Source organism: Electrophorus electricus, chromosome 12 (assembly GCF_041902795.1).
Source record: "Electrophorus electricus isolate QZ-2024a chromosome 12, ASM4190279v1, whole genome shotgun sequence".
In the NCBI taxonomy this organism is placed as follows: domain Eukaryota; kingdom Metazoa; phylum Chordata; class Actinopteri; order Gymnotiformes; family Gymnotidae; genus Electrophorus; species Electrophorus electricus.
The window spans coordinates 8,589,908-8,606,389 of record NC_137508.1 but is presented as its reverse complement, the minus strand read 5'-3'; the positions used below and the strand labels follow the sequence as shown (position 1 = coordinate 8,606,389).

The window sequence follows — 16,482 nt, the reverse complement described above, 5'->3', positions numbered from 1 at the left end:
ATACTAGCAGCTCATTTATCAAGCCCTTTCTGATGGGAGCAATGGCAGACCTGTGGGATTGTAATCAAGCCAGCACCTCCCGAGTCATGCATAAAATCCACATAATTACCTCTGAAAGGACAAGAGACTGTGCTGCCATGTAAGGGGCCCATTGGCACCAGTATCACGATCACATCTCCTCATGAAGAGGAACACTGGGGCCAGTGTATGAACCCTGTTTTGGGGTAGTAATAGATAGAGCAGGAAAATGTGTTTGTCTTGGTAAATGATGGCTAGAAAAACTAAGACAAAACAACTAAATAGAGTAGATTTTATACTCTAGTGATAGATGCACCAAAATACTGCAAAAGTGTTAATATTTAAAGAAAATTCCCACTAATAGGCTTTCTTTCAGCAGGTGAGAAGTCTGTGAAAGTATTCTGTTCTGTCTTGCATATGCTTACTAGGAATTTGGGATTTGGCGTATTTGGGATTTGATAAGGAAATGTCACGTGTTCGGTGTAGCACCAAGCAATTAACACGAATAACTGCCTGTGTATGGAATTGAAAAGACATAATGAAGGAGCATGTAGAACACAAAGGATGATGGGAATAGGTGCTGAACACATGAAGGTGATATTTAATGCCTCATTCAGGCACTTTTCCATTTTTCCCCATTTATAAGATGGTTTTCATTTATCTTGTGAAAAGTTCTTGTGAAGGAGGGAAGTGTCTAAATACTTAATATATGTGTTTCTGTGTGTGCATGGTAAATGATTTTGAGTTTAATATGCTCCCTTAGAAGCCATTGATGAATAACATTCACCTGTCTCACCACACACACACACACTAAAGAAAGGTGTGTGCTGAGATTTTGTTACAATCCCGTTTAGGTAGGATCTGTGAAAGAAATGAGTCATTTATGAATCAGAGTGTGAACAATGGATATGTGAGTAAACAAAAATGGAACAGACTTAGAGATGAAATAGTGAACTGTTGTATTTTGAGAAATTATGTTATAGTGTCATACAATAGTGTATGTTATATTGTAATACAACTGACTGACCAAAGTGGGACTACATAACATACCGACAATAAGAGGGGAAGGCCAAAAGACATACACACTTTCCTATCTCCCTTACTGGCGACAAAACAGAGACAAACCCAAAACTGCTAAACAAACCGCAACCTATCCTATATCTGGAGTGAAGTTACACAATTGAATACAGACTGTAGATGCTGTAATATATACACTATATACACTAGACACATGACCAAAGTACAAGCAAAAGGACAAACCGAATCTCAGTGTCAAAGTAGGCTAACAAGGTCAGAGCATAGAACAATCAAACAGCAAAGAACAAACATACAAGCAAGAACACAGGGTTGAGCACAAAGCTGCCTAATAATGTGTTCAGGACCTTTTTATACTTGTCGGAAGGGAAGACATGGCAGGTGGGTGATGTCATTGTCAGGTATGCAGAAGTCAGGGCCTGGAACAGAAATAGAACGAGTGAGCAAGAAAGAAAGTGTGAGAGAGAGGAGGAGAGAGCGAGAGAGAGGTGGAAAGAGATAGATGCAGTACAGCGAGGTGCAAAACTCACCTCCAGCCCCACAAAAGCAAACCTCTGAATGACTATCACAGAGAAAGAGAGTGCTTGTGGTCAAATTCTCAGTACCCCTCTTGTGATGAACTGAGATATTGAAACTTTGAAATATCAGACCATGAGACATTGGTTGGGGTTATGCATACGATTCACAAAAAACAAAGGGTTGTAGTCTGTGTACACAGTACTAAGAGAGGGCCTGTCTCCTATATACACCTAAAAATGTTGCAGTAGTGCTAACTAATGCTTCAATCATTTCATAGAAAAATAACACACAGAATGCTCTAGTTGGTCTAGTTGGTGCTGCCTTACTGCAGCAGCACAGAATCAACACCAGTATTGCTAACATCTATGCTTTTCTGATATCTAGTGAAGCAAGAACAGGGGAACTGCTTAAGAGCGACTTCACCTCAAAAGTAACATTACACTCGGCAGACCACAGAAAATATATGTTTTGTGAAGAAGGTTGGCAAGAGGCAACACAACTGTGGAACATTTGTATAAAAACAGAGATAATATCCAACCATTCCTAGAAAACATCTCAAGTCTGGCCTTGAAGAAGTCGTGGGAAAAAACAAAATAGCCTGTACGTTGGTGTCAAGGGGTTTCATGCGCCCTTGAACAACAAGCTTCCCTAAGTAGGTAACCATTCAAGTTCAAGTTCAAGTTCATTCCCATACCAAAGTCACATTACTCTTGATTTAAAAGCAGAGAAGTTAGCTGCAGGTGTTTAGAAACAGCCTCAGAAATCTCCAGGTGATGTTCCCACATCTCAGTGTGTATAACCACATCATCTAGATTGGCCACACAGTTCAGTACATCACCCAACACGCGGTTCATTAGCCTCTGAAATGTGGCAGGGGTATTTTGGAGACTGAATGGCATCACTGTATATTGCAGAAAAATGTAAGTGGAGAAATCTCAGATGCATGTGGCATGAGAGGCACCTTCCAGTAACCCTGTAATAAGTCTAGTTTGGTTTGCACTTTGGCCAAACCAATGCGGTGCACAGAGTCTTCTAAATGAGGAAGAGTAAGCAAATCCTGTTTAGTGACTGCATTCACTTTCCAAAAATCAGTGCACAGGTGGTAGGTTTCATCAGGCTTTGGAATCTGCAAACACGGGGAAGACTACAGACTACAACTGGGCACAGCTAAACCATTTTCTAGTAAATATGTTGTCTCCTGTTGTAGTATCTTCCATTTTGTGAGATTAACATGGTAGGGATGCTGCTTGATAGCAACATGACCACATACATCAATGACATATTCACGTATGGTTGTATGGCCCAGAACATCAGTAAACAATGAGGGATACTTTGAGATAAGCCCCTTAATGGCTTGCTGAGGGTAAAAGGGTACATGGGCTAACTGGTCATCTAAATTATGCAAAGCTTTCGAGTCAGGGAGTCAAGCACAGGGAAGGCTATACAGGTCCAACTGGAGACCATCTGTCTCTGGTGAATACTCAGCTGGGCTAGTATGGGAAACAATACAGAAATTACATCAGAGGGAAAATAAATGGATGGATATACAGAGGTATGGCTTCAACAAAGTACAGCTAAGGCTTCAACAAAGCAATACGGCATAGGCCTGTCTTGGATTTTCTGTCTGCGGTCACAATGAGTTAGTTTCTGTCACTGACTTTCTCTTTAACTTCATAAGGACCCAAAAACCGAGTGTGTAGTGCAGAACCTACTTCATGTAAAAGAGTCAGAACCTGATGACCTACATTAAATGAACGAGTAAAAGAATGCTTGTTGAATTTCTTTTTCATTGTCACTTGTGAGTAGTTCAATGTGTGTTTTGCTATGTCGTGAGCCAATCGCATGTACTACCATAATGAAGACATGTATTCCAATACAGGCTTTGTCTCATTAGACAACAGGAGAGACAGCCACTGTTCATATAGGGCTTTCAAGGGCCCATGCACCATGTGACCAAAAATCAACTGAGAAGGGCTAAAACCCTGTCAGACACCTGTACAGTGTCATGTATAGCAAACATGAAAGGCACCCCCTCATCCCAATCTTTTCTGGTTTCTAGGCAATAAGACTGGAGCATGTTCTTAAATGTCTGATGGAACCTCTCAAGAGCTCCCTGTGACTCTGGGTGATATGCGCTGGACGTTTGGTGTTTTATCTTAAATTCACAGATCACCTGAGCAATGAGTCTGAAGGTAAACTTTGACCCTTGGTTCGACTGAATAACAATGGGCAGACAAAATGTAGGGCAAAATTTCACTAGAGCTTTTATCATATACCTGGCTTGTAAGCTTTTAACGGGAATAGCCTTGGAAAACCTAGCTGTGGCACACATTAAAGTAAGGAGGTAACTGTAACCCATGTCTTTGGTAGTGGTCCCACACAATCGATTAAGACGTTATCAAAAGGCTCACCAGTTAAGTTGATAAAGTGATAGGATAGTACTCGGTTACATCTGATCTTACAGTGGGCCAATAAAAATATTTAAGCAGGCATTTCAGGGTTTTTCATACACCAAAATGGCCTGTGCACAGTGGACAAAACTATGGACATGAGCTAAGGACAAAAGTTGAGGTCTCTGGCACCATGATATGGCAAATTCATGTAGATCATCTGTTATGCTGGGAGGAGACCACTTGCTAATTAACAACCTCTCTAACACAACATTGTGAGTGTCTGAGTCAAGAACAGAGAGGCATCTGGCATGGAGAGGCATCTGCCTTCTGAGCAGTAGTGAGCTAAGGCCTGCTAACAGCAGTCTCAGGAAAAGAGAGATGAGAGGGTAGAGGCAGTGCATTTCTCACAAACCATACTTTTTTTTAATCTCATTCCTTGTTATGCATCACGGGCTCATCTCTGGACATAAAAGAGTCAGACAAATCTAACACATCTGCAAATTTCTTACTCTGTGCTCAAGATAGCACACAAGCCGGAATTGCGGACTTGAAGCAGTGCTCTGTGCTTTGAAGACTACCTCAGGAAATGTGAACAATCAATCTCCCACTATGTCGTTCCTCAAAATTAAGTCTACATGAGTCACTGGCAACTGCGGTCATACCGTGACATTAACTGGATGTTTAATCTCTGCCATCTCTAATTGCACCGTGTTTAACAACACCCGCATAACACCCAACTCAATCCCTTGTATCAGCATGTCGCTGCCACAATAATTCTTATCAGAGAAAGGTAAAAACTGAGTCAAGAATAACAGTTTGTGCAGCACCAATGTCCCTCAAAATATCCGGATTGTTCGTTTGTCATGTCCATCGGACTCATCAAAAGAAACAAGCCTAGGAATCACAAAAGGCAAAAGAAATTGATTATATTACCAATGCTGGGACAGAATGAGTGACCATATTTGCCTTTTGTGTGTTTTTACACATCAAAGCCAGACTTGTGCTACTAATTCCCCCTTTTGTCACAGGAAAAACACCCCCGTTTATCAGGAATTTATCAGGGTCTTCACATCTGCATGCTAACAGAACTTTAAAAGGATGGGTTTCTCTTTTTGGCAACAGGCAAAAATGCCCAGATGCAGTTTTACACACCCATTTACAACCTTATGCTTTGGCCCTAGAATGTAACAATCTAGATTATTTGTTTTGTTGGTTGTTTTTTTGTTTTGTTTTGTTTTCATTTGTTTCTTTTTAGTAACAACTTTTTGGTGGTCTAATAAATAATTGATGATGGGCTAATAAATAATTAATACATAATTAATAAATAATAGCGCTACATTGATTGGCTGGTTTACAGCGAGACACCATGATGGCTCACATAGAATAAACAAGCGAAAGATGAGATTAACCATGGCACGAATAAACATCTAATGTATATGTTTGAGCTTGCACCGGGGGATATTTCAGTTCTCAAATAAAACTAATTAGCAGATGTCTTGTCAACTGACAATCATTTCCACTTAAGAAGTGACGCTAACATTAGCTATAAGGAAGGAGTTTGTTAGCTATCATTAGATTGGATATCTCTAGGAAAGAACAAACTAGCTATCCTAGCCAGCTATCTAATTAGTTTCTGAGCTATGTCTTGTTGTTGAACTAGCTATAAAGTAAAAATTTACCTGATGAAGGGATTGACAAGATACATCATATATTGTAGAATTATGTGACAACACAGGCATGAATTTGAACATTTCTTTGAATGGGTCACAGGCAGAAAAATGAACCAGCTTTTAAATAAATTATCATACTAGTTACTTAGCTAGCTACTGTTACCTATATATTTTTTACTTGATTTCAATCTCAGCAACGACACAATGTAAACTAAATTTGTTATCTCATTAAGAAATTTTCAGTGTAAGATGATCTGGCTTCAACTGACAAAAGTAATTAAAATCATAGCAGGCCTTTAGCTACTGCCTGGTTGCAGTTGTGGTCGTGATGCTAGTAAAGTTTGAGCTGCTAGTCTTCAAACACTGAAGGAAGGTTTCTTGGTATCTTGAAACTGTTCTGGAGTGAAATGTGCAGAACAAACTGACTTGTCTGGAATCATGTCATCATGTCAACCATGCCCGTTGGCAGTATGACTACTTGGGGGGGGTTGAAAAGAGACGATATCCCCTTTACAGCATAGGATGGTACATTCCTATGCATGCTATACCATTTTCATTGTTGTTGCTTCCTTGTTTTGTTCTTCACAATGCTTGCAGAATTGTTGAAGGTTCGACTGTGCAGGTCTATATTAATATTGGCTGGGCTAGAACTTGGGATGGTGTATGCAAATACTGGGGGCATAAACATTAATTAGTCAAGACAGTAACAGTTTATGATTTTCGAATTGGTCTGTCTTGCTGTTTTGCTTATGCGGGATTTACATTTGAAGGACTTTGAGGTTCACTGTATGTTTACTGTATTCCAGTCCATAATTTTCCTTGTTCAACTAAGCCAAGGTAAATACAGTTTTCCAATTTATGGAACTTTTAAACTCTTTCATGTCAGTGATTGCCATGGAACATACTTTTTCTTCCATTGTTTTATTATTTATAATTAATTAAATAAATAAATAATTCTGACACTCTTTATTAAGAAAATTATAAATAATTAGAACAATTATAGATAATTATAGATAATGAATTTAATAAATAATTGTGGATAATTAAATAAATAAATAATTGTGATGCTGATGGAATTTGTGAATGGTTTAATTTTGCACTGAACATTTTGAGCTGACATCAAAACATTTCCTGTCCCTCCTGTGAACGGTCTCTGAAGTTAATTATTTAACTATGCATGCCACTAGGATTTTTTGGAACTCACTGTTTTTTCTCTCAGGTTTACCCAAAATTAGGTTTACCTTTGTTGCTTCAATGCCTGTCAAGGTCTAAGAGATGTAATCAATTTGGGAAGGGCTTCATATCGTTTTCATACACTGAAATCTGCTGGAGCCACTCCTCCAGCTTAGGGATCACAGCCCCAGGTGTACATAAACCTTGGTGTTGACCTTCCTTATACTCTGTTTCTTCTTCCAGTGCCTCATATTTCTCTAGATTTTTGTATTCCATCATATGGGATTCCCATGTATTACCACTGCTTCATGGATTAGTTTTGTTTTTTACATTATTCTCTTGTCTCATTTAAACTTGGGGTGGACCTAACCTGGCATTTATATTCTGTACATGATCACAGCAGTTTATATATAAGCAGTATATATGCACATATATGTACAGCAGCATATTTATGTGCAAATGTTTTGCAGTCAATCTAAATAATGTTTAACCACATAAAAACAACCACATTACAGATTTTTTAGGGATCTTCTGTGTCTAACTCATACTCTCTTTATCTGCAGATCTCCACTGCAACGGTCAATATTGTGGTCACAGATGTCAATGACAATGACCCGACCTTTGACCTCACCCTGCCTAGGAACCTGACTGTACAGGAGGAGCGAGCCAATGTATCTGTGGGTAAAGTCTTGGTGAGTTTCTCTATAAAATAAACACGAGTTGTATCATTTTCCACATGTACAGTACACATGTAGTACATTACTTGTAGCTCCATTAATAATATCATTTGTGCATTGATTATTTCTTAATCTAGTAAATTGGAATCATTAGTCACCTTAAAGCCTGTTCCCGATGACTAGGTCTGTTCTGCACTGTTAAGCATTGAGGGTTTTTTAATTAGAGTCTTTCATTAATCAGGCTTTGGTTGGTTAGAGCTGTAATCAATGAAAAATACATCAACCTATTCTTTGTGAAGAAGTGTCTCCATTGTTTAAAAAGTCAGTTATCGTTTCTCGATTTTTTTAGACGTCTTTATCATTTAATTTGTACACTTATGATTGACAAGGACAAAATGACCTATTTTAATCCCATGAAGTAGAATCTTTATTATATACCTTGTTTTCACCAGTCAGTATATTATGTTTCACAATTGAACTTTTTCCTCTTTTGTTACTGTGTCTGGTGAGGTAACAAAAGAAGTGTATCAGTGTCACATTGGGGCTGGACACAGTTTGTTCTCTTAGTTTGGTAAACTACTTTTCCTCCAAAACTGTCAGAGAGTTAGTCTCACGTATTTCATACAGAAGACACCCTTACAGACAGACATGCTCACACAGGCACACAGATACACATATACACACATCCCACTGGGCTCTCAAACCACTATCAACACTTCCTGTCTACAACATACACTTGCTTGTTTTGGGGTCGTCCATAGAGTCTGATAGTGACTTCCACTGTTGTCTAATGTTGAGCTCTCTATTGGCTGATAAGTCCATTTTGGAAATACAAATATTGCAGATGGAGCATGTTTAAGTGGTACTGGTGGCAACAGCAGGCATAAACAGTTCCTTCTGTGACACTACCTGTTTTCTTCTCTAACTTGTGTGCCCCATCTGAACAATGCTACCAAGTGGCACAATCAGCAACACCACATTTAATGATGTACGGCACCATGTTTTATGTTCTCTGGCCTTATCTGGAACACCTCTGGGGAAGATTTCAATAGACCTTTAAATCTTTTTTGTCCTGCTGACTGCTAGTCATTGCATAGCACGTTTTGGGATGGGCAATGTGGAGGCATCCTAATGACATACCCAAGCCTGTGTAGCTGATGCTAGGTGATCATGGCTTAAGTACTTGGCCAGTTGGTCTTTGCAGGAATTTTGTTGCGGGGCATGCAGTCATGCCATATGACTCCCAAAATGCACTTTAGCCACCTTAAACAGCTCTACTTTTTCAGCTGTAAGTAGAAATTTGTTACTGCAGATGGATTTGGCACCCTTGGTTTTATAAATATAGGTGATATTTGCAGCCCAGGCCTTGGTGATATTTTGGTGAACTAAATTACCTTCCACACTTCAGCACTTCTGCAGGGTATGGATAGACAGGCCGTCTGGATGGTGTGGTCTGCCACTGCATTCCAGTAGAGCATTTAAATCTTTAGCCCACCTCAACCAGATCTTAACTTGTTCTGTCAGGAGTGTAAGCCCATCCAATGTTTACGGGGATGTGATGGAGCTGTTTTGGAGGCCTGATATGGTATAAATACGGTCTCCTTGCCATTGCTGCCTGATGGTGTTGGATGAGTGTTTGTTTAGTTTTACCGGTGCATGTTATTCAGCACATTGCGGATAGTGCTTTTATCAAAACAGTCTTGATTTTTGTGGGCATAGCCAGTGGTTTAGGCCCCTACATAGAGAGTAGAGTTGATACAGACTCATCATAGATCCAGCGTATTTTCTAACCTCAGAGAATGTTCAGTGTTCCTTAGCCATGCAGTTCAGCCTTTTCTTGCTGGACTATTGCTGCAGTGGTCACTGGCATATGAAGTCTGGCCATAATCATATGCTGGTTGACTGATGACAGGGCATGTCCACTCTATTGGCCTGCACATTAATCCTAAGAACTGCTGCTTTCCCAAGGTTCTGCTAGCAATGCAGAGGTCTGGGAAGACTCTTGGTGATGGAGAAGAAATGTACCAGTAATGCAGCACTTATGCTGCTTCCCACACCACCACATAGACTTGCCAATGGCCGCAAGCTGTAATGAGATGGTGCAATGGGATGGCACAAACACACACACACACACACACACACACACACACACACCTACACACACACACACACACACACACACACACAAACACACTGTAGATACAGCTATGCATGCTTACACATGCCTATTAACATTGACAGAGAAACACACAGACACACATATAAACACAGAGTCTCTTCCTCTGTATGTTCTCCATGGTTAGGGTGTGTCAGCATAGATCCAACAAACATAGAAACCAGCTATTTGATGGCAGTGTGAATGGGCTACACAACAGCATGTGCCATAGGTTTAACAATGCTTGCATTGTTGCATTGGACATGTGTTAGATAAAATAAAAAATTGGAGTCAACATATTATGCGTCTGCCTGTTTACATGAAAACACTAGACTATGAGATTCCAGTTTGTCTATATAGAGAACTACAGCAGTTTGTGTCATCTACCATATTATATTTAACTGCACTTGCTTGCTGCAGGCATTTGTTGAAGACATTTGGTTTTAAAGAATGAACACTTTGCATTTTGGAGGGAAATTAGCTTATGACATTAAATATATGTGAAATAAAGTTATATGGCTGTTTCAAGTGTTTTTCTTTATCAGTAAAATTGTCAGTCTCATTGTCAGGCAGAATTACATATTACATATACAGGATAATTACTCAGCCATCCAAGAGTTACAGATTGTTCTCACAATCATGATAATGAAATCTATGTTTAAAGAATGCTGTTTGAGTAATTCTAAGGACACAGTTACAGTATGTCTGTTCCCTGCCTGTTTATTTTTGTATTTACATATTCATTTAATGAGATAACTGCTGAAGACAGTATATGCTGTGGGAGCTTGCTGTCACAAATTACATTGGCAGAATACTTATGACACATTTCCCTTGGTACTAACCTTAATTAGTGATGGAAATAATTCAAAGCTTGCTTATTTATGACCACTGAAATGCTTTTATTTATCAAGGCTTTTGGTGTTCCTTTAATTTAAGTGTTTTATTTTCTATTGTTTTGATGGGATTTCAGCATAACATTTATTTCACTGTCTGTCTGTCTAGCTGGCTGGCAATCCACTTAACCATCCAACAATCCTTCCACTCATGCCTGAATCTAACTATGATTGTACTCAGATGTTACACTGGTCATACTATGCCCTTTATAATCATTCCCTCTGTTTTTTAAATTTCCATTCAAATGTTTCACAAGTGTTATGCACATCTCTGAAAAGTTGGCAAAAAACCTCAAGATAACAATATGATTAGGGTTAAAATATTCAAAGTGCTTGGTCGTCATTGCCTTGTGCATGCAAAGAAACAACAATGAAACACATAATGTAGAGATTTAACCCTGTACGTATGTTTAGTAGACACATTGTCAGTTAAAATGAATCATGTGACTTTTGGGTCCATATGTAATCAATTAATTATTCAGGAAAAAAACATTCCCATAACCTTTTTGTTTGCATTTCTGATAACATTCCAACTTTTCCACCTTATCCAAAAAAAAACCTTTTTTTAAAATATTGTAGTTTTTTCAGTTTTTTCTGGCTTTTTTATTCAGTTATTTTAGTGCACCTTTTTAAAATTCTCATATGGATGTGGATGGAAAACTTACATTCTCATATTCCTTCTCTTTTTCACAGGTACACACTCACATATATACACATACACTATTCCTCTCTACCCCATTCCTTTCTACTTTTCTGTCATCTGTAATTATTGTAAAGAGGAATTAGTAGGAGTCCTTCTCAAACAATTGTGTCTGTTTGCTTGTACTGTGTTTGCATGCAGATCGGCTGTCACATTTACTGAAATTACAGTTTAAGCAAACTACCCTCCACCCACAGACTACAGAATTAATATCATCAAAATGTTCTTTGTTTTCTTCATATCTTTTGAATTTCAAAGTCATATTATTAGACCCCAAGCATATAATTTGCCTAATTTCCAATATATTTTGGAAGGTTCCAGGCTCATATATACCACCAGTCAACCATAACTTGGGGGGGAAATTCTTTTTGTGTCCATACCCTTCCTTTATCCCTGCTTTTCTCCTTCTTGCAGTAGGCTTTTTTTCAAGCATATTAACTATTCTACCTCCCCTAGCTCTTGTGTCAAACCTTATTCAATATTTTCCCCTTTTTCCATTGGTGTTAGATTGCATTCAAACATTTGCTTTTTACCAAGAAGCAATCAGCATCTGTGTTTTGAATGGAAGCTTTACTAAATAAATTAAACATGAGCTCTGAAGATAAACCATCTGACCTTTTGAACTCAGATATAAAAAGGCATTTTGGAAAAATCTTATTGTAAATGCAGATGCAGAATATGGTGAAAACCAAAAGTGCATTTTTATAACAATTCAGTTCTAAACTGCTCTGTGTTTTTGTAAGCTGTGGAATAGTCAAGCATGTTTCTATTTAAATTTGATTCCAACCAATTCAACTTATCATTATATTAATACAGGGCAGTACAGTATAATAAAACAGACTATTCTCTAGTGAAGTTGTGCACTTGATAAGACACTAAGACAAGACATATACAAAGAGAATATGTGCATGGTTCATAGTTACAGAGTATGTGCAGAGGTAGGCATAAAGTGCAGACTATGGTACCAATAAACATGTAAACATATGTGTATAAGTAGTGAATGGTATGTTGAGGTAGTGAACAGATTGTTGAGGTAGCCAGGTCAGGTGTGCAATTGTAGTAGTAATGCAATGGAATGACAGATATTATATTAAAGTGCATAGGGCTTGTAATCAGCATTGACAATGTTCAAGCTCATAGCTTGCAATTAAAATGTTCAAGCAAAGGGTAATGTGCAATGTGCATTTAGGCATATCAGGTAAAGTGTGATGTGCCTTCAGGAGTATCAGGTAAAGTGTGATGTGCCTTCAGGAGTATCAGGTAAAGTGTGATGTGCATTCAAGCATATCAGGTAAAGTGCGAAGTGGGGTGATGACCTGTGTGTTTGTTCTTCTTGCTGTGATTGGTGTGATCACTTTAACAGCTCACAGGTAGACATTGTTCTTGAATCTGGTGATTTTGCATCAGATGTTTCGGTATGTTTTCTGATGGTAGGGGTTGGAACAGGAAGTGGCTGGGGTGTGCGGGGACAGAGGAGATGTTTCTGGATTTTCTTAAGCATTTCTTGATGCAGATGTCTTGAATGGGTGCGAGAGCAGCAGTTGTCAGCACCGTCTGCAGAGCCTTGAGTTCAAAAGAGGTGACGCTGCCATAGTAGCAGTGATACAGCAGGATTCAATCAGGATACTCTCCACGGTGTATCTGTAGAATTTGCAGAGTAGCTGTTGAGGCAGATTGACTCTCCTCAGCCGGAGGAAGGCTGTGTGTAGGCATGGTTTGGCTTTTTAACAACACGTGAGGTGTTGAGTGACCAGGTGAGATCCTCTGCTATGTGAACACGAAGGAACATGAAGTTACAAGCATGTTATTCCCACTGTCCAGTGTCCTATTGCATATTTATATAGGAGTCTTCTCTATCAAATTTATGGTAGGTTGCATGACTATCTGGACTATCTGTGTGTGTGTGTGAGAGAGAGAGAGAGAGAGAGAGAGAGAGAGAGAGAGAGAGAGAGAGAGAGAGAGAAGAGAGAGAGAGAGAGAGAGAGAGAGAGAGAGACCTCATCTCATCTTTCCCTCATCCTTTTTCTCTGGTTTCATCTGTTGTTAGGCCACAGATCCTGATGCTGGACCCAATGGTCAGGTGTACTACCGGCTGCTCACTCATACATCCCTCTTCACCATCAGTCCCAATGGTAGCATCTTCACAGCCGTGCCTCTGGACCGCGAGACACAGAGTCAGTATGACCTGGTGGTGGAAGCCTCAGACAGTGCTGTAGACCCTCGGCGCACCACCCTTACGCTGCTGGTCAGGGTGTTGGACATCAACGATAACAGCCCTGTCTTCGCCCTGCGTGTCTACGTGGTGAATGTGGCCGAGAACACTCCAGCAGGAACCATCATCCTGCGCCTCACGGTAAGCCCTCTGCTATGTCCACTTCAAAGCTTGAGCACCCAGAGTCTGGTGTACTCTGATAACGTTGTTCCACTGGATAGGTCTCAGATCACTAATCACTGGGATTGGTCTTGGCTTTCCTCTTTAAAGTCAGACTGTGTATGACTGGTCCTCAGGTTTGGGTGATGTTTATAAAAGCCTGCAACGTTATGCTACTTTTTTGCTCTCTTATAACTGATGTATTTTGTATACTCTTTCTTCACATATATTCACAGATGTTGTGTCCATTAAGTTATCTTGCAAACTTTTGCTTTCATCAGCTCCATTCATGAGCTTTATAGAGCCCCCTCCCAACCTCCCTATAGACATGTATTACTTAAATGGTGCCTTTAACATCAAAGTCTGTGGCCCTATCAGAGCAGTGCATATCTATTTAATCATCACTGTTTCTGAGGCCTCTTAGAACAACTCTCAAAGGAAACCTTTCAAGATGATAAACTGAAGAGCTGACTGCTCATGAGCCTATCTAGTCTTAATTTACAAATGACAAGGGTTCCATTCTATAATTTCCATGGGGGATCCATGTTTAATTTGACAAATGTTTATGATTCGCTTAACACACTCAGTGGGTAAAAAGCACAAGGCTGCCTTGCCCAAAACGACTTGCGGAAACCTCGGAAATCGCGGAAATCAAGGCAAACATGGAAAACGTGCCTCTTGATGTTTACTTATTTGCTTTCAAGTGCACTCTTGGGGATGTGACTGTCATGCTGACGTAAAAGGAATGTAATTACCATCATATTCTAAACAACTTCTCAGTGATGTAAAAGGGCAGAGAGAGGCAGAGGTGTAGCTGGGTAGATGAAAGAAGGGTGGGGGGGCAAGCGAGTGAGTGACAACATGAGATGACAGCACTCACATATTTTTATCTCAGTGTAGCTGCCACCCCCAGGCCCCTTGGGCACAGGCTGGTGTCAGAGTGCTGTGGGCCTGTGACAGCATCTGATCTGGACTAGATGAAGTGCTCAGCCTGTGTGTGCCGCTTCTGCCGGCCCTTTATTTATATATTTTAGGGAATCTTTTAAATGAGTGTAGAATGTAATTCCCTGTGCATCAAAGGGAGTATCCTGAAAGGTTCCCACACCCACAGAGAGACCTGTCTGCACTGAGCTCTCTCCCCACTGCTTGCCTGCCAGCCAGACATCCTTTCTAATCAGGCATGGGCTTTGAGCCAGGACAACTCATTTATGTATTGCATGTGTGTGTGTGTGAGTGAGTGTGTGTGTGTGTGTGTGTGTGTGTGTGTGTGTGTGTTTGCTTGCATGAACATGAATGTGTTTATATGCATGGGCTTGTGCTTGTGGGCTCCTGGCCTGGTGATGTCCACCATTTGTGTGCCCTCTGTGGTCTGCTCTGTCTCTAATGTAATTGTCTTAGTCTCAAAGACATCCATGATCTCCCTTCTTGCGGCACAGCCTACAAGATTTCATGACTCTCATGACTGATCCACCTTCTTTTTTTAATTTTATTTTATAATCTGTCATCTACTACTACTTGCTTTGTATCTTTAATAAGTAGACCAACCAAGTCTCCCCCCCCCCCCCCCCTCTCTCTTCCCCCTTCCCTGCAGGCAGTAGATGCGGATCTGATCTCTAATGTGACGTATAGGATAAGCACAGAGGCAGCTCGCCAGCTCTTTGCTGTTGACAAGTTCAGCGGAGTACTGTCTGTGCTGCAGGCCCTGGACTTTGAGGCTCTGGGCCAGGACGGTGCCAACTACACCTTCCAGGTGGAGGCTCTAGATCACGAAATGGTCTTACCTCCTGGAGTGGCTACAGTAATTGTACGGATTACAGTAAGTGCACAGATAACACTAAATGTGGTGTGAATACCTGACCTTCTCTCCCATGCCTTCTAGTCATCCGTGGAACCTAATTTGACTGCAGTTCTGGCTTCTCAGTACTATGGTTCCTGTGAAAAACTGGCAAAGTAACTGATTGATTGGAGTAGATATCATTCCTTCTATCTGCCAAATAATGATAGAACTAAAAATATTACTAATTTAGTGATGAATTAGTGATGAATTTAGGGTGAATTTGATCTTAGAATTCAGTTAGCCTAAAGTGAAAGGTACACTGAACAAAGGGTCATGGTGCATTTGTCTTAACATGTTTCTAGCCATGGCCTGCTTTCTTCCTGGTGACAGATAAAACTGTGTGAGATATAGGGCTGACATGACTATTCCAAGCGTGAATGACTCATTAGCATTGTGACTGGAATTATGTCCAGATTAGAGCAAGAACACTCTCCAGTGCCACAGAAGACTAGCTGCAGGATCAAAATGGAAGGATTAGCCACCTCCATCTTATAGCTGCGTGTATGTGTGTGTGTGTGTGTGTGTGTGTGTGTGTGTGTGTGTGTGTGTGTGTGTGTGTGTGTTTGTGTGTACACATGCATATATGTCTAAGTGTATGTAATTACAAAAAGAACTTATTTACAGTTTTAGATTTTTGGAATTGATAACACTAGTTAATTGTTTTGAGATTCAGGTTTTTTGCAGGCAATTTTAGATTTATGTATGAGAGTGTACTTATTTGGAGTCTGTATACATTTGGTAACATGTACTTGTGAGAGGCTTCTCTATTTGTCATGATTTTTAAATCAGCTATGTTTAAACCTCTTTACAAGTCTTTATAAGTCTATATTTGCTTTGATTATTTTTTATGAAGTTATGAAGTAACAGTCATTGCAAATGTTCTCTATACTCCTAAATCTGATAGTTTGTCATTAATGAGAATGGGAAGCCAGTTGAAAAGATACAGTGTGAGATGTCAGAACTCTCATTTCACTGTTTTCCTTTGTGCTTTTGAAGTGTTTGTGCTCCTGATTTTAGTATTTTTAGTTTAGTTTTTTCTTC

The 16,482-nt window shown here is 39.8% G+C and overlaps 1 protein-coding gene across 1 annotated transcript in view; it reads left to right on the top strand.

Moving 5' to 3' along the window:
• The window catches only part of pcdh15a (protocadherin-related 15a), a 122,934-nt gene that overhangs the window by 60,894 nt on the left and 45,558 nt on the right, over positions 1 to 16,482 (top strand). The window contains exons 19-21 of the mRNA XM_081724266.1: positions 7,372 to 7,500; positions 13,281 to 13,586; positions 15,196 to 15,420. Of these exons, the coding sequence (XP_081580392.1) occupies positions 7,372 to 7,500; positions 13,281 to 13,586; positions 15,196 to 15,420 (660 nt within the window). The remainder of the gene's footprint in view (positions 1 to 7,371; positions 7,501 to 13,280; positions 13,587 to 15,195; positions 15,421 to 16,482) is intronic.